At 36.7% G+C, this 21,293-nt stretch overlaps 3 protein-coding genes across 6 annotated transcripts; 2 read left to right on the top strand and 1 right to left on the bottom strand.

The window, feature by feature from the left end:
* Nucleotides 1-1,165: 1,165 nt before the first annotated feature.
* WIH1 (cysteine-rich TM module stress tolerance protein) lies at nt 1,166-2,594 on the top strand. 2 transcript variants are annotated; one of them, XM_021974932.2, is made up of 4 exons: nt 1,166-1,319; nt 1,441-1,549; nt 1,690-1,867; nt 2,340-2,594. In XM_021974932.2, exons 2-4 carry the CDS (start codon nt 1,498-1,500, stop codon nt 2,383-2,385), a joined length of 276 nt encoding a protein of 91 aa, XP_021830624.1. In that variant the 5' UTR covers nt 1,166-1,319; nt 1,441-1,497; the 3' UTR covers nt 2,386-2,594. The 2 variants fall into 2 exon arrangements, with proteins under 2 accessions (XP_021830624.1, XP_088110201.1); XM_088254075.1 differs by lacking the exon at nt 1,166-1,319 and having other exon boundaries at nt 1,326-1,549.
* Nucleotides 2,595-7,019: 4,425 nt separating this feature from the next.
* LOC110746285 (putative amino-acid acetyltransferase NAGS2, chloroplastic) lies at nt 7,020-17,066 on the top strand. 3 transcript variants are annotated; one of them, XM_088254367.1, is made up of 10 exons: nt 7,020-7,506; nt 12,692-12,779; nt 13,047-13,255; nt 13,361-13,512; nt 13,672-14,086; nt 14,529-14,626; nt 15,244-15,355; nt 15,445-15,604; nt 16,231-16,303; nt 16,665-17,066. In XM_088254367.1, exons 1-10 carry the CDS (start codon nt 7,150-7,152, stop codon nt 16,813-16,815), a joined length of 1,815 nt encoding a protein of 604 aa, XP_088110493.1. In that variant the 5' UTR covers nt 7,020-7,149; the 3' UTR covers nt 16,816-17,066. The 3 variants fall into 3 exon arrangements, with proteins under 3 accessions (XP_088110493.1, XP_088110491.1, XP_088110492.1); XM_088254365.1 differs by lacking the exon at nt 7,020-7,506 and adding an exon at nt 10,422-11,025; XM_088254366.1 differs by lacking the exon at nt 7,020-7,506 and adding an exon at nt 11,864-12,477.
* Nucleotides 17,067-18,026: 960 nt separating this feature from the next.
* Nucleotides 18,027-20,867, bottom strand: FRO1 (NADH-ubiquinone oxidoreductase-like protein). Its single transcript, XM_021949856.2, has 5 exons — nt 20,553-20,867; nt 20,170-20,258; nt 19,445-19,574; nt 18,961-18,990; nt 18,027-18,329 (listed from the first exon to the last, which is right to left on the bottom strand). Exons 1-5 carry the CDS (start codon nt 20,709-20,711, stop codon nt 18,270-18,272), a joined length of 468 nt encoding a protein of 155 aa, XP_021805548.2. The 5' UTR covers nt 20,712-20,867; the 3' UTR covers nt 18,027-18,269.
* Between the last annotated feature and the right edge of the window lie 426 nt (nt 20,868-21,293).

Genomic DNA, 21,293 nt, shown 5'->3' with positions numbered 1-21,293 from the left:
AATTTGGAATTTAGCTAAAAGTCAGAAATTGAAAAAGAGAAATTGATATTTCCGTTGTTTGGCAACTTAAGCATAAAACTTATTAAATGACTAGCACAAAAAATCGTGGAATTTGGGGATCAAGATTTCTGAGTTGAATTTCAGCCAAAAAAGACATCATTTGGCAATTTATACTGAGCGTGAATTTGTTTTTTTCCCGTAATTTCTTTCATTTATAAAATTTGACATACATAATAAATCCAAACACTTTAAATTATTAGTTGTCAGAAATTTAAACGATGGAGATCCAAATTCTGTAATTTAAGAATTCTATACAATTTTCAATTCCTTCATCCAAACGCATTGCTAGTTCTTATCTTCCATTATTTTCTTCATTAAAAAAAGAGAGATTCACTATTATACCAAATATAGGGGCCCAAATTAACCAAGGTGGTTGGTGTGAGTGGTTCGGCACTCTCATTCCTTAAGAGAGGTCAGAGGTTCTATCCCAGCTCTCGTATGGAGTCACCACTTTGGCCAACACTTTACCCCTTACGGGCCGACCCGGTGTGAGCGGGGATTAGTCTGGGTTGTGGTTAAGGCTTAAAGGTGCCACCCATAGTTGGGGCCCATTTAGGACCACCTCGTGGTTCAGACCAAAAAAAAATATAAGGGCCCAAATTATAAAAATACCATATATGAAATGGACTTTAGAAACACACCAAAAGCCCATTTACAACATAACAAAGAGGTTTTTAACTTCTTATTAATTACAAAACTACCATCGATTTCTTAAAACTTGCCCAACCCCAAAAGCTCATAAAAAATTCAAAACACTCAATAGGGCATCAAAGTAATTGAATAATCAAAATTACATTCAATGATGCCAGCTATTATTTTTGGGTTTGTTTATAAATTTTAAATGGTGTAGAATTTATTTATATTTGTTGGTATTTGACTAAATATCTCTTAAAAAAATTTACCATTTTCGTATAGATTAACACCAAACAAGAATCTTTTATCTTATAACAAGAAACCCCTAATTTTTCTGATACAACCAGTGTAAAGGACTCAGTCGAGTTGTTGCTGTTGTTAGGTTTATTTATCTATTTATTTGTTATAGAAATTAGTAGAACGACGGTAAATATTTGGAAAAATAAAAGAAAACATTCTTTCGAATCCAACCACTACGAAAATTCGCAGTATTTATACTTCTGGAAACTTTACCTTTCTCTTCGCCTTTTGTGTGCTGTTAAAGCAGCGTGGAAACCGCGTCCCTCACCGCCTCTAAAGAATCCGTTTCTTGAGCTTATTGGTTTTCGGAGGAAACTTGGTTTCAGGTTCAGTCCTCAAGCTTTAGCCGACTCTCAAAAGTCTTATAAAATCTCTTAAATCTCTCAACTTTTTCAAAATTCAATCAAAACCCAGTTGCTAATTTGTTCTCAAAGTCTTAAAAAGCAGGTCTTTTTGGTTGTGAAATTGACTCAACAGAGAAATACAGAGAGAGATTCAGAGAAGATGAGTTACTACAATCAGCAGCAGGCTCCAGTTGGTGTTCCTCCTCCACAAGGTCTGTATCAAGCTGCATGTTGTTTGTTCCTTTGGGATCATTTGATTTTGGTTTTGGTTTCTTCAATTTTGTTTTTCAGTGATCAGTTTTTTGTTTTGGTTCTTTCATAATAATACTAACAACTATTGATCATCAAACAGGGTATCCTCCAAAGGATGCTTACCCTCCAGCAGGGTACCCTTCACAGGGTTACCCTGAGCAGGGGTACCCTCCTCCACAGGGTTACCCACAACAAGGGTACCCACAGCAAGGCTATGCTCCCCAGTATGCTCAGCAGCCCCCTCATAGGCAAGAAAGTGCCGGCTGCCTTGAAGGATGGTAAGGCTCCTCTCTCCTCGCTCCTCTCTTAGCTTAACTTAATAAATTGATGTAGACTCGTAATTATGAGATGGCACGATTTTGGTGGTTAAAGATTGACCCTTTTGTTTGTGTGTTTGATTTTTAAATTTTTTTTTTATTAGTGATTGTTGCCTAATAGTCTAAAATAAGGTGTAATTTTTATGCCTGAAGAAATTGATATTTGTTTTGATGGTAAAAAATTTCCTATTTTGTTTGTTTGTTTAATTTCTTTGTAATTTTTTTAGTGAGTGTTGTTGCGTGACAGTATAGGAAAGTGCATTTTATATTCCTGAAGAAATTGATGCTTGTTTTACATGTTGATTTTGAATTGGATATTTGGTGGAGCTGAAACTTCAACATCCCGTTTTTGTTTTGTTTTAAGTTGAAGCCTCATAAGGACTTTATATATGATCCTTGACATAGTTTGTTTTGATCTGAATGTCTCTTGCAGTTTAGCAGCACTTTGCTGTTGTTGCCTTTTGGATGCGTGCTTCTGATGGAAATCTTGACGGTTTAAACTTTGATGATTCGTTCGCGATTGCTTTACGTTGGGGTAAAGTCTCATTCAAGTTTAGGATAAGCTGTAGTGTCTGCCAATATGTTTAACAATGCTGTTTAGTTTGGCAATATGTAATGCAAACTCCAGGAATTATATGATGGATTTATGTAAGGATATTTTCTTTCTGAATTGAATGTTTATTTTCGACGTTGTCGTGCTATTGTTCATCAGCGAAATGAATTTACTACATTGTCTAGAGTTAATGGTTCAGATTCAGAGAGTATGTGCATTAAGTCTCTGAGGATTTTAGAACAATCCTCATGAACAAAATCTGAGAATTCTATGACTTTCTTGTTTGTTCAGAATTCTTGTTTTTGGATTATCTTTTGGGTTGGATTTCATGATTTGTTGTAAAATGGATGTAGCATTCAATTTCTATGGATGGCCCTACCACTCGTGTCATTGGGATACAGCTCATAGTCGGCAAGTATAGTGCTTTGCTAATGTTTAGAGATGCTTTGGTTTGGTCTCTTTCTCCTTTATTGTTAATTAAAATCGATTAGAGATTATTTTAGCCACCTGGCCACTCCACCATACTCGCTAATTTGGGCTTAATTACAGTGGTTGGGGAAGATTTAGGGTTTCTTGAGTACTGTTTATTAACGGGAACACGTCTTCCAATTTGGTATGAGCTCCCAAACATTAAAAATGTGTCAATGTTTAGTCAAAAGAGTGCGACAAATTTGGGCGTAAGCTGTAAAAGTTGGCAGCTTTAAAAAAAGCCAAAAAAAGAAGAAAGAAGAAGTCATATTCGCGTGTATCTATTTTCCGTTATTAGAAATATCAACTAAGCTAACGGTGTCTAGCATGGTGAAAAAGGGTATTGACTTGTATATTTCTGGTCTAAAATTCAAATCCTCATGACATTTTGATAGCTTGTGAGAAACACCCTCCTCATGACATTTTGATAGCTTGTGAGAAACACCCTCCCCTTGTAGTTTAGACTATCACCTACATTCAAAAGCCCATTTGCGACCTGTATTAAAAAACCTATCTTCGCCCTGCCATCCAAAGTCCAAATCTACACAACACCCCCTTTACTAGTAAAACAAAGCAAGCCTAAAAGGGAAAGAGAGACATGTCCAAGGTTGGAACAGGCTCAAAGATCTCAAAGAGGGCTTAGGCTATCCAATTCATTATGCAAAAAAAAAAAGAAAAAAAAGAAAAAAGAAGATGATAACCTAAATAAAAGTTATTGAGTTATTAATGATTAACCTTGTCATTTATTCAATAAGTTTTTATAAATAAGCCCATTTTGGCATGACTAAGCCCTACACCATCCAACAAAGTAAGGAGAAAGTTCCTTAAATCAATGACTAATTGGCGACACCGGACTCTCCCTTGGATGGGAGGGAGCCAATGGAACTTAAAAATTTAGAAAGCCAATGGGACTTTATCTTATCACTCACCCACAATAGGCCTGAAAATGGGGATCTAACAGAGGAGGCCATTAGAATTTTTATCTCGTTGGAATTTGAATTTTTTTCAATTTGAGGGATCTTTCAATCGAAGCTCTTTATATATCAATCCCATTCTATTGAGGGACATCCTTTAGGGTCCCCTACGAATTTTTTTTCTTCAAAGATCCAAACCATTTTTTAAGTCTATATTCATAGATCATTCTTGCAAAAAATTAGACAAATCGCAAACCATTTTGACATCCATAGACGGCTTGGATTAGTAAAATACAATGCAGAGTGGACCAACACAAAGGTGCCCCTCAACGGTGGGTGATCACAATCTCTTGGACTCCTGTGGTCCAAGAGATCAGGACTGTTCGAAGGATTCCTCAACCAAAACTCTGTGTGTATATATATAACACAAATTAATTCAAAAAAGTTATAAAAATTAGCACCTAATTAAATTATTGCGTAAAGTATTACGACACTCCAAATTTAGCAACCCTAGTGTAACAGAAAAACTTGTATGAAATTGGGATAGTACTGTTTTGCTATTTTCAACTAATTATAAATTGCCATGTGAAAAAGTTATCACGCGTTGCATGCCGTGATTGGTCATAAATAGCAAAATAGTGCTATCCACATTTCACACAAGTGTTTCTCCTAATGTAGAGTCCTCGTTGGAGCAAATATGCATTTGTTAGTTTCTAAAGGGATATGTAAAAGTGGTGATAGAGAGTGTCCCAAATTAGAGGTTCATGATAAATAAATAAAAATTATAATTTATAGTTTTTTTATATATATTTTCCTCTCTCTTCCAAATTCACTGCTAGGGCTCGTCAATGGGCCGGGCCGGGCCAGCCCGGCCCAAATTTAATGGGCTTGAGCCGGGCTGAGTCGGGCTTTAAAGAGGAGAGAGAAAATAACGGGTCGGGCCGGATCGGGTTTTTTTAGAAAATTCAAAGCCCAAGCCCGACCCATGAGCCGGGTTTGAGAAAGCCCATCGGGCCGGGCCAGGCTAAGCCCAATGGGCCGGGCCAAAACGGGCCTACTTCAATCGAAAAAAATCATAAACTTAATCATAAGGGCATTTTAGTCCAAATTTGAGATTAAACTCACTTAATTCCAATATTTTCACATCAAACCAAATTCATAAAACACCTAATAAAGTCACACAACTTAATAAGATTTTCTACAAAAATAATAAAACAAAGTATTGTTTTTGAGGTTATTACATAATTAGACCGTAATACGTTTTAAAAAATAATTTTTAAAATTAATAAGTATAAATTTTTATTTTTTTTTAAAGGATGGTATGAATAAATATGCAAATGTTTGGTGATGTGTTCAAAAAGCATGATTATATTTGGTGGTACGATTATGTTTCGTGATATGATTATATTTGGTGATATGATATGTTGTTCATCTTATTTATATATATATAATTGTTGTATTAATAATTGACACAAATTAAATTAATGTGCTAATCATCCAATTATAAAACTAGGAATGAGTAAAGAAAAGTAAATGAAATGAAACAAATTATATATGTGATTTAAGTGATATAAACCTAATCCTAAACTCTTATTTATACATAATTATATATGTATACGGGCCTAACGGGCCGGGCTTTCTTGGGCCTAATCGGGCCGGGCCTATGGGTCGGGCCGGGCCTATGGATCGGGCCGGACTTCAAACACTCAAGCCCAAGCCCGGTCCTGCCCAAGGCGGGCCGGGCCATCTCAAAGCCCATAACGGGCCGGGCCGGACTTTTTTTCGATGGGCTGGGCGGGCCCCCATCGGCCCATGAGCCCGCGGGCCAAATGATGAGGCCTATTCACTGCCAACAAATTGATCTGATTATTTTTCACCACCACAATAAAACATGTACATTTCTTTTTCCATGATTAACAGGAGCACCATTTTGGGTTGCCTGTCTTGTCTGAAAAAAACAGCGAGTAGGCTCAGCACAATGATGAAACCAGTGGACACCTGCATGTATAGATAGCTAAGTGGAGAGGTGTTCGGTCCCAATTGAATTGATGATGAAAGGACTTTTACTTAACTTTATTCTAGAGATATCAAAATTAATGAAGATATTTACTTAACTGGGTCCAAACAAATAGGACATATTCCAACTAATAATCATACGAATTAAACAGATACTTATTATATGCCACTGCAATCTGGTCTCATAATTCCATGTTCCTTCCTCATCTTTCTTCTATTCTGTAGGATGGTTCAAACTTCATCCTTCTCTGCAGTGACAAAGCATATTCCTTAGAAAAAGGAGAACGACAAGAATCGAACTTTCGTACAAATGTACGTAATGAAAAGTAAACTACCCACGGAGTCACCACTTTGGCCAACATTTTACCCCTTACGGGCCGACCCGGTGTGAGTGGGGATTAGTCTAGATTGTGGTTAAGGCTTAAAGGTGCCACCCATAGTTGGGGCCCATCTAGAACCACCTCATGATTCAGACAAAAAAAAAAAGTAAACTACCCGTTGAAGTATAAGTACTAAAATAGTAAAAATACTTCCCTTCTCTAACTTAAGCATAGCATGAGGAACTCTATGCTAGATGTATATGAACAAAATTGAGGTGACATAAATGGTCCCAGTGCCGGAACCACATGTGACAATATATAATACAACTTTATTATTATTTCCTGGCCAGGTGACCAATTTACTGTTATTTCAAAATATCTGCATTGTTGAACTTTCCCACAATGGGGGCCAAATGCAGTGAAGTTCAAATCTCATGTAAATTTATCACTTAAAGCTTGATAGAAAGAAATATCAAACATGTTAAAAGTGAACATGTTTGTAATTTTACAGACATATATAATTCCTTCGGGTTTATATATCTTCATTTAGAAGTAGGAAAATCACAATTTGATACGTATATAATTTTTTTAATATTTTTAATAAATTATTGTAACATGTCAAATTGTGATTTGCATAAAGGACGAAAATGACGAGCAATGACTGAAATACGAATGAGATTTCCGACAGAGACATGAGAAGACAAAAATTCCAGCCATTGAATAATTAAAAAGAATTGAGTTCCTTTCAACAAAACCTACTGTTCTTGCAACAGCAGGGCCACCGCGTCCTCTTGATATAAAAAGGACAAGTGTCCTTCAAACTACCGAGTCCAAACTCAACAGACAAATTTTTATTATTTTTTATGTTAACTCTATCGTTTTGCCGCGTTTCTGCCCTGTCTCTGTAACCAAAATATCTTCTGTTTTAAAAACTTGGGTTTTGTTTTGAACCAAAAAGAAGAAGAAAAGAAAATGGCTGCTTTAAGATCAAGGCCATGGAATTACCACCAAACTTTGTGTTCATGTCACTGCAAACCCAGAATTTTCAATTACAATTTGAAGGTGAAAAATCAAAGGGTTGGGGTTATTGGGTTGGCTTGTTTGTGGCAGGGAATGGGAAAAAGAAAGAGAAGGTTAATGGAGGCCAAAGGGTTTGGGTGGGAGGGCCATGACTTGGGGGCATATGTTATTTCTGAGGAAGATAATAGATTTGTGGAGGCCCTGAGGGAAGTTCAGCCTTATATTTTCTTAAACAGAGGCAGAACTTTTGTTGTGGCCATAGCTGGGGAGATTGTTGATATACCTATTTACTTCGATGCCCTACTGCAGGTACTCTCTCTCTCTCTCTCTCTCTCTCTCTCAACTTGTCTTACAGCTTATTATTAGGATCCGTCGGTCGGTGCATAATAAGCTTCTTTTTTATTAGCATTCATGAGATGATAAACGTGGATATGTGGGTCATAACAAAATTACATACTTTTACGTGAATTGATAAACGTGGATTAATAACACTACGTTGTAACTGTAACACTAAAAACTCTTTCAAATTATTAAGTGACGTTTAAACATGTGACCGTTGAGTTCAACACGTTAATAGTATTTCATAAACTCTTTTTGCCCCATTCATGACGATCAAAACACAAGACTTATTTCCTCCTCAAATTTTTTAAAATTTCCTCTTGCTAACATCAATTGATAATAAGAACGTCCTAACCTATAGACACATGAAGCACCATGGGTACCGCGGCTTATCCTTCATCCTTAAGCCAAAACAATTAACAACTTGCAATTTAATTAACTTGTGCCAAAAAGTCAGAGCTGGATCAATTCTAAAGAAATACACAACAAGAACACAGGTAGGTAAGACAAATTTGATGCTTGCATTTCCTATGGCTATAGGGTTGCTGCAATTGGTTCTATGTCATGTCTAAAAACAGTCATACAATGATACAATATCGATAAAAGTAGTATTAATTTCTTATCCTAATTGGTGATGAAACGACCTTATTGGAGAGATCAAAATTAACAATTTTCTTAACTTTCTTTGGTCGAAAAAGAGATTTCATATCTGCCTAAAGGCCAAAGATGCAACAAGGGAAGCCCAAAGGCTAAGTACAACAAGATATAATTTTGAACCAAAAGAATAAAAAATAATAAAAATTGTTGACAAATATCTCTCATGAATCAACTGTTGTATTTTCATTAGTGAATTTATATATCGGATATCCTCTGTGGGAGCACAAAAATTCTTCTATACGATAAAAGAAAGCTCTTGAAACTAAAATTTTATACTTAATTCCACAAGTGTTGCTATTTGTACCACATTAAGTGAAAATGTAAGAAGCACCATCACTCAAATATAAACAATTTTCTTAACTTTCTTTGGTCGAAAAAAAGATTTCATATCTGCCTAAAGGCTACGATGCAACAAGGGAAGCCCAAAGTGACACATCTCGAGATCGGCTCCGCCGTAGCATGATATTATCCGCTTTGAGCCCCCCTCACTACTCTCACGGTTTTGTTTATAGAAACTCACGAGCAACTTTCCAGTGGGTCACCCATCCTGGGATTGCTCTGGCTCCAGCTTGCTTAACTTCGGAGTTCCTATGACTTCGAAGTCAATGAGCTCCTAAAAGGCCTCATGCTAGATGGAGGCGGGTATGTACATATAATGCACATCACCCCCTCTTCGTTGGTCAATGTGGGATGTTACACAAAGGCCAAGTACAACAAGAGATCTCATAATCAAATGACTATATGAGGAAGCAAAGATTTAACAAAGATATAATTTTTCTTAACTTGGTCCAAAAAATAGAACAGATTCCAACTGAATATGCCACTGGAATCTTGTAATCTAATTAAGCATCATTATTTGTACCTTCTTCCATAATTATGGAGGATGGTTCAAACTTTATGGTACACTTTTCTCTTGGAGGATTACAGAGTATATTCCTTAGCAATGCCTTGTAAACATTTGTCAAATTTACTCCATCCATAACTTACATGAGGATATATTTCAATGACCCGACTGTCAATTTTTTAAAGTTTCACTGAAAAGCAGTTCGAATTGTTGAAAACAGTCTTCATCAACAACGTTTCAGAAAAACAATGCCAAGTGAGTTCCACAAAGTGTCAACGAAATAACATTATTTAAAAGATCTTTCAATAAGATAGGACTCTATTTATATATATTTATGGTGAAATATAATTCGTACTTTTTTTTATATAGTTGAAATGTCTAAACTCATATGGAAATAATTAACATGGCACATTTTGCTAAGTGGTAATCACTCATTCTAATTTGTTTATTTGTAGCACAAAACCTAACAGATAAAATAGAAGGAAAATGACCAGAATCAAACGTTGCCATAAATATATAATAGCTAATTTTTTTTCTCTCTATCTTAAGCAAGCATCAGAAACTTTAATGGTCCCATGAATCTTGCGTTAGATATATCAGGGTTTTCTTGTTTCTCCTTTTTCTCCAATCAAACAACCACTTGGATATGTGAACAAAATTGAGGTGATTGTTGTGGTCCCTCCGCGTGATACATCCATGTCACCAACCAAAGGCACAACTTTTTTAAATCACCTGTCCTATGAGGTACTGTTACTAAATATATACTCTAGTTTGAAGCTTTCTTGTAATGTGAGAAGAACTTACGTGCAAAAAGATGTCGATATTTCAAGTCGAACGTATTGTCATGTGAGAAAGTTAAAACTTATGATAGTAGGTGATTAGTTTGAAATAAGATGTCATTGTGGCGATATCTCAAGTCAATCACGCACTGTCATGTGAGAGAGTTAAAACTTATGACAATGATGAGTGATTGATTTGAAATACCGACACAATGATATATATTTTTGATGTAGCTAAGTATTTTCTCCTACAATGAAGGCCAAATGTAGTGACACATTCTCATGGTGTATATTTAATATGTCATGCATACCAATGAGGTCACATATAGTGCTGCTGGTCATAAACTTCGAAACAAATCTTTAGACAAGAAAAATCCCATGTAGACCTGACAGCTTGATGGAAATTACAGAAATGTCATGCAGAGCCTTCCCTTTCATCTTTGATCATAAAATAGTCGAGACGCATCTAACAAGTTCTCAGAAGATAGATTCTTAGGACTTCCCAGAGAATAACTATTTATGAAAATTATATATATATATATATATATATATATATATATATAGAGAGAGAGAGAGAGAGAGAGAGAGGGAGAGAGAGAGATAACATAAGAAAAAGCCACTCGATAAGTGAGAAGAATGAGTTCCTTTTGATTTCACAATCTACAGTTCTTTGTTTCTTCAACAGCAAGTCCACTACCTTTTTTGCTTGATATAGAAAGGACAATATCCTTGCCCAGTTGCTTTACCAATCTCTCTACACCCTCCTCTTAACTCTGTCGTTTTGCCGCGTTTCTGCCCTGTCTTTGTATCCCCCTGCAAGTTTACAGAATGGCTACTTTAAGATCGCCGCCATGGAACTACCTTCAAAATTATATGTATGGTCCTGTTCAAACTTGGTCTTCATGTCCCTGTAAACCCAAATTCTTCAATTACGGTTTGATCAAAGCAAAAAATCGAAGGGTTGGGGCTGTTGGGTTGGCTCCCCTGTGGCATGAAAGACGGAGAAGGTTAATGGTGGTGGCTAAAGGGTATGATGGGTGGGAAGGTCATGACTTTCAGCGATGTGTTTTTTCGGATGAAGACGAGAAGTTTGTGGAGGCCCTCCGGGAAGTTCAGCCTTATATTTTCTTGCACAGAGGCACTACATTTGTTGTGGTCATAGCAGGGGAGATTGTTGCTAGTCCTTACTTGTTGGATGCACTACTCCAGGTAATTGCAGCTTTTTCAATCTCTCTCGGTCTCTCTCTCACTCACTCATAACTACGTCATGTGATATTTCTAATTTACGTGTTATAATATGAGTGGGCTACGGATTTATACCATAGACGCATTTCAGTTGTGTTCAAGTGGACATGGAAAGTTGTTAATCTGCAGCTCTTTTAAGATGTTGTTAATGGCGGGTATTAGTGTTAACAACTTAAGCTCCATTTTAGTTTTTACCACCCCTGGATCAATAACAGGGAAACAAGAAAAGAAAATCCGAGCAAGATGTGAGTCTGTGAGCAGAGCTACCAATCATTTTAGTGTGTCCACTGCCACAACACACCTTTATCTAACTTATTGGACTGCTGCAGTCAATCCATGAGTCTTCAATGATGCACCATGGTAGTGACTAGGGGTGGGTATTTTAACCGAGGGCCGACTTAAGTTGAAAAAAAACCTTGATTTTGACAAAAATTAGGTCCAAAAACTGACTCGAACCGGTCTACCTATTTTATTCATTATGTTAGGCTTCTTAAATTATTTTTTTAAAATTTAAAATTATTTCTTTATTGAGTACAAGTGATAGTCTAAATTATATTGAAGGGATTTCTCACACACACGACTTGTTGTGATATTTATCCCTAATTCTAGGTGTGATGTTTTTCTTACACGACTTGTTGTTGGGCATATAAACCACGTATTCATACAGGAATTAAACTTATCAAATCTTTTAGATTCATGATCTCACAATCAAACAAAATAATTATGTATTAAAATATTAATTTTTATTAAAGTAAATTATACAATAAAGGACATTTATCAGAGATAGTTACATTAAAAGTAAAATATAAAGAAAATTAAAGTATTCTTCTTACATGCCGCGCATATAATCGGTGCGGAATCTGGGCCACAAAATCCGAACGACCGAAAATAGTGAACCGGTGGGCGAGTATTCAAACGAAACTTCTGTGTGGGGTCAGCTTCGGCCATGGCGTCTTCCCAGTTTCACACCACTCCACCCTGCAATTCCAGCATTTCTTTTTGAATTAGGTCACGATTTCTGTGTCTGTCTGTGTGTCTCTCTCTATCAAACCATCAATGGCCGCCACGTACAGCTCTCTAGGAACTCACAGACGACTCGCCGCCATAACCACCAAGCTTCCCTCTCCCCACCACTGTTCTCTAACCATCGCCGAAAAATCCTCGCGGCTAGCGATGGTGAATAACGGAAGAGCGAAGGGCAGGATGGGAATTTCGCTCAAGTGCAGCAATGCGTATGGCCCTGTGATTGAAGAGAGTGACAGCGATTGTGAGAACTACAATTGCATGGAGGACGAGCAGTTCGTGCGGTGGTTTCGGGAGGCTTGGCCCTACTTGTGGGCCCACCGCGGCGGCACCTTCGTGGTGATCATATCGGGTGAAATGGTGTCTAGCCCTCACTTGGGCCCAATTCTCAAGGCAGGTCCTCTGCCTTTCGTAATTTTCTCTTTAACTGTTTGGTTGCTGAGAAAATGCAACAAACAATGTCAATCGTGGGAAATTAACATCTTTTTATTTCATCTCTATTGTTAGACTAGCGAGCCGCCTTTTCGTTGAAGCAAACGTCTTTTTTGTTATGATTTTCCCTTGCAATCGCTATCGTATATTTATTTATATATTGGGTTTTGTGCAGGATATAGCTTTTCTCCATCACCTGGGGATCAGGTTTGTTCTTGTGCCAGGGACCCATGTGCAAATTGATGAACTTTTAGCTGAGAGAGGTGAGTGTTTTATTGTATGCGTTTCTTCTTACTGTATATTCTCAATAAGCATGATATCCTAGAGTGGAGCACAAGATGTAATTTTGTTAGTTTGTTAAAATTCTTTATGTCCTTGGAATTATTGGTATTATTTTTTGGTTTGGGCTTCGGGAGGAGAAGACTGAGTTCTGAATGTGTACTGTAATTATTGGTATTTTTTTGTTAAGCCATTTGAAGTGCTATAAGGCTGCAACTAAGCAGGTACATGTTAGTTGTTACTTGTTGCAGGAAAGAAGCCAAAGTTTGTTGGTCCGTACAGGGTGACTGACTCAGACTCTCTAACAGCTGCGAAGGAAGCGGCTGGGGCGATATCTGTGATGATAGAGGCAAAGCTTTCTCCAGGACCCTCCATATGCAATATTCGTCGACATGGTGACAGTAGTCGATTGCATGAAGTTGGTGTCAGTGTAGAGAGTGGTAACTTTCTTGCAGCCAAGGTAAGAATGTTACTCTTTCAAAGGCAACATTAATTACTCAGTTGTCTGCTTGAGTTTCGATTGTTACCAAATTCTTGAAAGTATTGCTGCTGTTTTGTTTTGCAGAGAAGAGGAGTCGTTGCAGGCGTTGATTATGGGGCAACAGGCGAAGTCAAGAAAGTTGATGTTTCTCGCATGCGTAAGAGGCTCAATGATGATTGTATTGTGATTTTGAGCAACCTGGGTTATTCCAGCTCTGGAGAAGTTTTAAATTGCAAGTATGCTATATAGACACAACTTCTAATATTTTTTGGTCTCTCAAATAAAAAGTTTACACAATGCTTATTATCCGGTGGGTTTATTATTATCTGCTCCAATTATTCTTATATATAGTGTAGTGCGTAGTAGCTGATGATTTATGCTTTTATGAATTTCAGCACATATGAAGTTGCAACAGCTTGTGCCTTGGCTATCGAAGCAGATAAACTTATCTGCATAATAGATGGCCCAATTCTTGATGAGAGTGGACGCCTTATTCGCTTCTTGACTCTTGAAGAAGCAGACATGTTGATTCGTAGGCGTGCTAAGCAAAGTGAGATAGCAGCTAGTTATGTGAAAGCTGTTGATGAAGAAAATTTGTCTTTGCTTGGACATGATGATCCTAATGCTACTAAACAGAATGGAAATGCTCTCAAAGGAAAGTACACCACAACGTTTCACAATGGTGTTGGCTTTGACAATGGGAATGGCTTGTGGTCGGGTGAACAAGGTTTTGCTATTGGAGGTCATGAGCGGCAAAGTCGATTAAATGGTTACCTTTCCGAATTGGCTGCTGCAGCCTTTGTTTGCAGGGTAAGCCCAGAATATACCCCCTTTTTGTTTCTGGTTTATGAACTTCACTAACTATGATTGTTGAAGGAATTTTTTCCCCAAAAACGTTCTTGGAGTTGTAAGGATGTTTTACTTATGTTTTTTTGCCTCTATTTGGCTAAATTGCAATCTAATCAAAAGTTGAGAGGTTTCAGAGCTTACTTTTGATACAGTTATATATAATATTATATTATATTTCAAAATCCAAATTTTGAATCACATGAGCTTTTCCGATGCAAGTCAACAAAATTGACCAATTGCTGATTTACATTTCAATATGTGCATGCACACATATAACTATGAGAAATCTCAGGTCTAAGGAGACCACATCACATAATCTGTGCCTGCATAGTTTGAAGTTTCAGCTGCTTTATGTGTTGAGTCTCAAGAACTCAGACAATGGTAGTTTCTGATTTATTTCCAGGGAGGTGTTCAAAGAGTTCATCTGTTAGATGGCACTAAAGGGGGAGTTTTATTGTTGGAATTGTTTAAAAGAGATGGAATGGGGACTATGGTGGCTAGGTATGCTATTTTTTGCAGTAAATGTCTCCAAATTTTTGTAGTAAATGTCTCCGAATTTTTGTATACTTTGGTGGCTTTCTGATGTCAGATGCTGATCAACTATATGGTGATGATAAGCTATGCTGAGAGTCCCCTGATTGCTACGCTTTTTATCCTTGATGTGATTATCTTCTATTTACATTTTCCTGGTTGATGCTTATTTCTAATTTTGTGCCTGGTCAGCATTTTAGTGGAATTCCAAGTGGCATTCTTCAAATCACGCTACAGTTATAAAGTCATTTGGTAGAACTGTACGAGTTATTAGATCCCATTTTGGTCTCATCTGACTTGGTTTGGGCATAAAGTTTAAGTAGTAACCATTCCTGGATTTATATTTATCTTTTGTATCTGCAAATCACTAGTTCAAGCATTTTTTTGTGCCAAAGAATTCTCATCATCATGGCTAATCGTGCTAGGATTGGATACTAGGTATATGGGGCTAGCTTCTTGGTTTCAATTAAAGTCTAGCTTCAAGAATGACTTTACAACAATTATGAAGGATAAAAAGTTATAGTTCTAAATATGCATAAGTTTTCCTCCATCTATCCACTCACTTGTGCATTAAATGTTATTTTTAGTGACCTTTATGAAGGAACCCGGATGGCGAGGGTATCAGACCTCTCTGGAATAAGACAAATTATACTACCTTTAGAAGCATCTGGCACATTGGTTCCGAGAAGTGATGAAGAGGTTTGAATTGAAAACTGATCAGGATTCTTTTTGTAATGTTTTCTTAAATTGAACTGAATTTTATGCATTCATTTTTATTTGTTCGATAGCTACTTCAAGCTTTGGATTCCTTCATTGTGGTGGAAAGAGAAGGCCAGATCATTGCATGTGCTGCTCTTTTTCCTTTCCAAGAGGATAGATGTGCAGAGCTTGCTGCTATTGCAGTTTCTCCTGATTGTCGCGGTCAAGGGCAGGGAGATAAGTTACTCGGTAACATACTGTGCAAACTTGAATAAGCATGGATATAGCTATGCACTTGTTCCTTTTGTTTTTTCTTTCTATAATTTTAATGCACGTCTACGTGAACTTTTTGAAAGGGTTTAATTTATTAACAATAGCTGCAAAATATGCATTTGTTCTCTTCCTCACTGATGCGCCTCAAATGATTCTACTGTTCTTACGGGAAAATAAAATGATTTTACCGTTTCTGAAAAGTTCCACCTTTTTTTTGGTTGCGATATAATATATTCCTCAAAAGTTGCACTGCATATTGAAATAGATTTACATAAATAGGATGAAATATCAGTAACAGTTCAGGGCACACATCTCTGGCCTCAGCTACATATCATCTTTTCTTTTTCTGTTTTGCTACTGAACATCTTGGATTCATTTACTCCAAGATGTTTTGCAACTGAAATTTGGAACCCAATTGGAAAAAAGAAAAAAAAAAAAGAATTTGACATAATGCCAATTGACCATGGTCATTCCTAGTAAGAGGTTCTGCTGAGTTCGTGTTAAATACAAATTCTTTGTTTATTTTAATTATTTGTATATCTACCAACTGTATTGTCCTTACATGTGCACTCCATAATTTCTTAGAATTTTAATATCTGCAGATTACATTGAGAAGAAGGCATCTTCTCTTGGATTGGCGAAGCTTTTCTTGCTTACAACCCGCACTGCAGATTGGTTAGTTCCTACTACTTGAAATACATGCTATATATGCTCATGGATAGTTCACTAGTTAATGGAGGATCGTTGCAGATTCTTTTATATGGAGGGAAAAAAAAACTGTAATGTAGTTCAGGTTTTTGGTTGGGGAATCAGTCCCATTTGTTGTAGTTATGTGGATGGTTAAAACTTACTTAGGTTTGTAGCCAGGAAGTCATCATCTGTGGACACAAATTGTGGAGGGTTAGAGATGGCTAGTGTACATATTTCTTGGGGTTTATACTGGTGCTTTATGTCCATTTTCTTTATTTATTTTTTAAAGAAAAATAAAGGTTCAATGATCAGTATTGAAGAATGACGCCTGTTGTTTGTCACACAGGTTTGTGAGACGCGGTTTTTCAGAATGTTCAATTGAATCGATACCAGAGAAGCGTCAGAGGAAAATTAATCTGTCTCGTAAATCCAAGTATTATTCGAAGCAGTTGTTACCTGATACCAGCGGAATTACTGTTAATAGGGCGTTCACTTGAGGTTAAAAATGATGCTGGCAACTTCCCCTCAGGGGGTTAGCAGCTGAATTATTGAAGTGTTTTTGAGTTGCGAGTTTTGTATCTTGACTAGAAGTCCGGAATAATTTAATAGGGCGTTCACTTGAGGTTAAAAATGATGTTGGCAACTTCCCCTCAGGGGGTTAGCAGCTGAATTATGGAAGTGTTTTTGAGTTGCTAGTTTTGTATCTTGACTAGAAGTCTGGAATAATGCAAAATATGATTTATCCTAATTGTTTATATTAAAAACGGAAAAAAGAGGCAGTGGGTTTGTGGGGTTATTCGTGCTTCTGATGGGGATTGGGTCAGTGTGTTTGTTGCGAACCTAGGGAAGGGACAGATCCTGGAGGCTGAAGTTTGGGGGTATTTTTTTGGGTTGAAGCTTGCGATTGACAAAGGTATTAGAAACCTTGTGGTAGAAATGGATTCTGCTATGTTGTTCACTTTATTCAGAAGCCTTCTTTGCTTGCTCATCATCCCCTTGCTGCTCTTCTCTCTAGTTGTTGTGAGATGATGAACCAGATTGGTAATTGCTCAATCTTCCATGTTTACAGAGAGAAGAATGGGGTAGCTGATTATTTAGTCAACTGGAGTTATAATTTCGATTTGGGGCTTTGTGCGTTGGAGTCTGCTCCTACTTGGATTGTTTCAAAACTTGTTGATGACTTGCTGCTGTCCCTAGAACTCGGATGGTTTGTTTAACCCATTCTGAGTAGTTTGTTTTGTTTGGGGTTTTATCTCCCCCATTTCACCAAATAAAAAACGGAAAACAGAGAGTTGGATTTGATTCATTATAAAGCTGCTGCTCTAACTCGAATCTGGAAAAAATCAGAGGTGCCATATTTTCTTTGTTGAGGATAGTCTGGCTACGTGGATATTGTTTGTACCATTTTAGGTTAGTCATGTAGCAAGAGGCATCGAAGCAAGTACATTTCTTTGTTTCTGTCTCGTCTTAATTATTTCTCACCAGTAAAACGGTAAAACTTATTATATGGTATTAGAACGCGACTAAAACGGGAAATTTTTTTATGCGGTATTTGGAACACTGTCACATGGTATAATGATAAATAAATAGGCAAAAGCGAGGGAAATGACAGAATTTTGAACTGCACCACCACATTGTAAGCAAAGCTATCCATTCTAACGCATTTCTCAAATGGGGCTGGAAGATACATAAAGGGAATACAATGAAATACGATGCAGGAATACGAAAATTGTATAATAAAAAAACAATCGATGGATGCAGGGAATACATATGTAACGTCATCTAACAGGCAGAGATACTTTACAGCATGAATCCCGTTTATTATCATAATCAAAGAGTTTCATTTGGATCAAGTGACTTGTTCAGTGAAATATGACAGAGGAAACTGCAAGTTCTGTTGCACAATTTCCCTCTTGAGACAGAACCAAGAAACAAAACCATCGAAACAAAATCAAGCCTCCTCAGTTTTAGGGAGGCCCTTAAACTTGAAGTTGTCTGCATATGCCTTCACCTGAAACATGAAATACGGTTAGATACTTTCTTAAATTCAAGGGAGAAAAAATAAACCAAATTATTATATAGAAAATAATCATTTTGTGCATAAAACATTCCAAGAATGCAAAAGGGAATTTTAAAAAAAAAGCCCTAATAGAAGATAAAAAATATCTTGAGGAAGCTGGTCACCAACTAAGAAAATTTCCATCTCAAGGACAGGAAACTCCTCATTACTCCATTTTTTCCTTGACATATTCCGCGAAAAGAGGGAAGTAGCCAATTTCCAACTACTAAACTTGCAATGGACTACACCACTCACATTTCTGTCAATGCCATCAGAAAAAAATTATCTACTATTCCATACACAAAGCTTGTGCCAAACAAGTTTGATCTGTTTGGCCAAGAAGGTAACCATGGCATGAATTGGCAGAAAGAAAATGAGAGAGAACTGTACAACTTCAATTAAACATTTCGTTTAGGAAAATGATCACTTAAGGTCGCTAAAAATCAACGGAGTCAGAAACTAAAATTTTTTACACAGGTCCTTCAGGAAAAAGCTAAAAACGAAAAAGAAGGAAAATGAGAAGAAACTGTTATCGCATGAGAGGGGAAATAGCTTCAGAAAATATGAAGAAAGAATCACATACCCTCAATAATGGCGTTTGCCGCTTTTTAACCTACAGATGAGTTCAAGAACCGTAGTTAATAAGTCAGAGGGAAGTCAAAGTTTAAAATTTAGAGATAAAAGAACTTGCCCCCATCATGAAAAAAATGATATGTTCTGAAAGTAAACTAACAGTTACAGTGCTACTAGTCTTCTCCAATAACAAGATATGCAAGCACAAAACCATTTAGAGCTGGAAGGTAATATCTGTAATTGACTGGATATATCATATATGCCTAGCTCTTTTTCCCCCTTTTGGAGGATGAATATATGCCTAAGTTCTCAAGAATCGAAACGAAGGCCTAAAATGGTCAGTTTCTGTTTGTGTTATACTAAAAATAACTCGGACAAAGTGAGGACAACTGCATGAAAGTCAAGCACAAGCTGGGAAAAACTACAAAATATATTTAAGTCAAAAGACAAGGAAATTCATTTAAAGCAGCATAAAGAAAACAAATAATACATACCACGTAATCCCAACCATGTCTCTCTGCAAAGGACTTTGCAGCTTCTTCGCTGTCAAAACCCAGTGTTGAATCGCCAACATGGGCATATGGGTCACCAGTTGAAGTCCAGCCCATCAATGGATTCTCCCACCTACAAACATATCATGAAGAGGAGCTATTAATCATCTAATTGTGGTAACAAAATAATCATTGAATAATTAAGTGAGAACAAAAATAAGTTTATTTCAAGGCTTGACTGCGAGAAGACTTGAAATATCAGAGTCCAAGAAAGACACCACCTAGCTAAAGCAACACAATTTTCAGGTTTTACAGTAGGACTGCTCACAAAAGGTTCAAATTTTGAAAGAAGTGTTATCAATGAACATAAATTCACTGATAATCTGAAAATCATTAGCTGGTTATTATTGTAATTTATGCTTTATAAAAAAATAAGTAGCTTGGTTTGATATTAAATTTAACAAGATTAGTTTAAGTCTTGTCAAGGTGCACAATTCAACATGAAACCATTAGCATAAGTATCACTTCCAACGCAAATTCACATTGTTCAGCGAAAAATCCTGGTGCACAATATTACACTCAGTAGAAACTACATAATATAAAACCTATCTACCCACTATGAAAAGATACAACCCAGAAAACTATTATAATCAAAAGCAAATCCAAAGTCTATAACCATGAACACAAATCTCTTTCATTAGGAACTATAACAATGAAAAAAGCCATACTTTTGTGTGGACACAAAGTTGATTTTCCACTTCCCAACTTTCCCTGATCCTTGCTGACTCGCAGTTCTTGCAGGTGAGTATATTACAACCTGTCATGTATGCCCACAAACGAATAAATTCACAGCCATGATCAATTTAAAGTAGAAAAATACTTGGTAACCATGTAAAGCTTGTGGCTTTCAATAAAAAATAACAAACAAAAAGTCCAAGCCTCAAAATTTGCTATTTTCATACAAACTAATGAAATGGACATATGCCCGGTGCCCTAAGTCGATTGATAAACCAAAACTTCAATTGGGTTATGTGCTCCCGTTGAGAAATTACTTGAAAATTATGAAAATAATCCAAATTGAATTTCAGAATGAAAACGAAAAGGAACGTACCCTCCTGCGAAGATGCTCGTCTGGAATGCCAGAGACCTTCCCGATCTCGCCGGGCATGTACTCAACCAAAGCGTCGGCCGAGAATGGTCTGGACCCTGAGGCAACCGATGTTCGGAGAAGACGAGCATGGCTCGATAAGCGTTGCAGAGAGCTCGCCATCGCCAGTTAATCGAATCTAACGGAAGAACCAAACTCGCGCGCCCTGTGAAATGTAAAATGGCAGCTGAACAACGAACACAAAAATGAAAATAGAATGTTTTATTGACAGTGTTGTGTTGTCTTTCAACTATTTTGATAAAAATTGCTGCTTCACTCCTCTAGTTTTCAGTATACAGAAACTACCCATAGCTTTATTGAATGGTTGTATTTATGGGTACCCCAACATTATTTTGAAAATGCTTGTGCCATGTTTGTGACTGTTTTTTCACAACTAAAAGCCTAGTATTTGATAGAAAACTTATAAGTGCTTAAGAATTACAAAAGTTTTTTTTGGATTTAATAAAAATTTCAACATTTTTCTAATTAAAGCGCTTCTTTAAAAGGCGCATATGAGCATGAGTGTTTTTATAAAATATTCTCTCATTCTTACAACTTTATATGGCCCAATAACATCACATTTACAACTTATTTTGACCAAATTTATTGGGTTCCTATTTTTCAAAAACAATTTAACTTTTTTATTTATTTATAACTTTTATACAAATAACACAAAATTTACATCAGCTAAAATATGAGACTTAT

The sequence above is a fragment of the Prunus avium genome, chromosome 6, assembly GCF_965620075.1.
Source record: "Prunus avium chromosome 6, drPruAviu1.hap1.1, whole genome shotgun sequence".
In the NCBI taxonomy this organism is placed as follows: domain Eukaryota; kingdom Viridiplantae; phylum Streptophyta; class Magnoliopsida; order Rosales; family Rosaceae; genus Prunus; species Prunus avium.
This window is presented reverse-complemented; position numbering and strand designations above follow the sequence as displayed.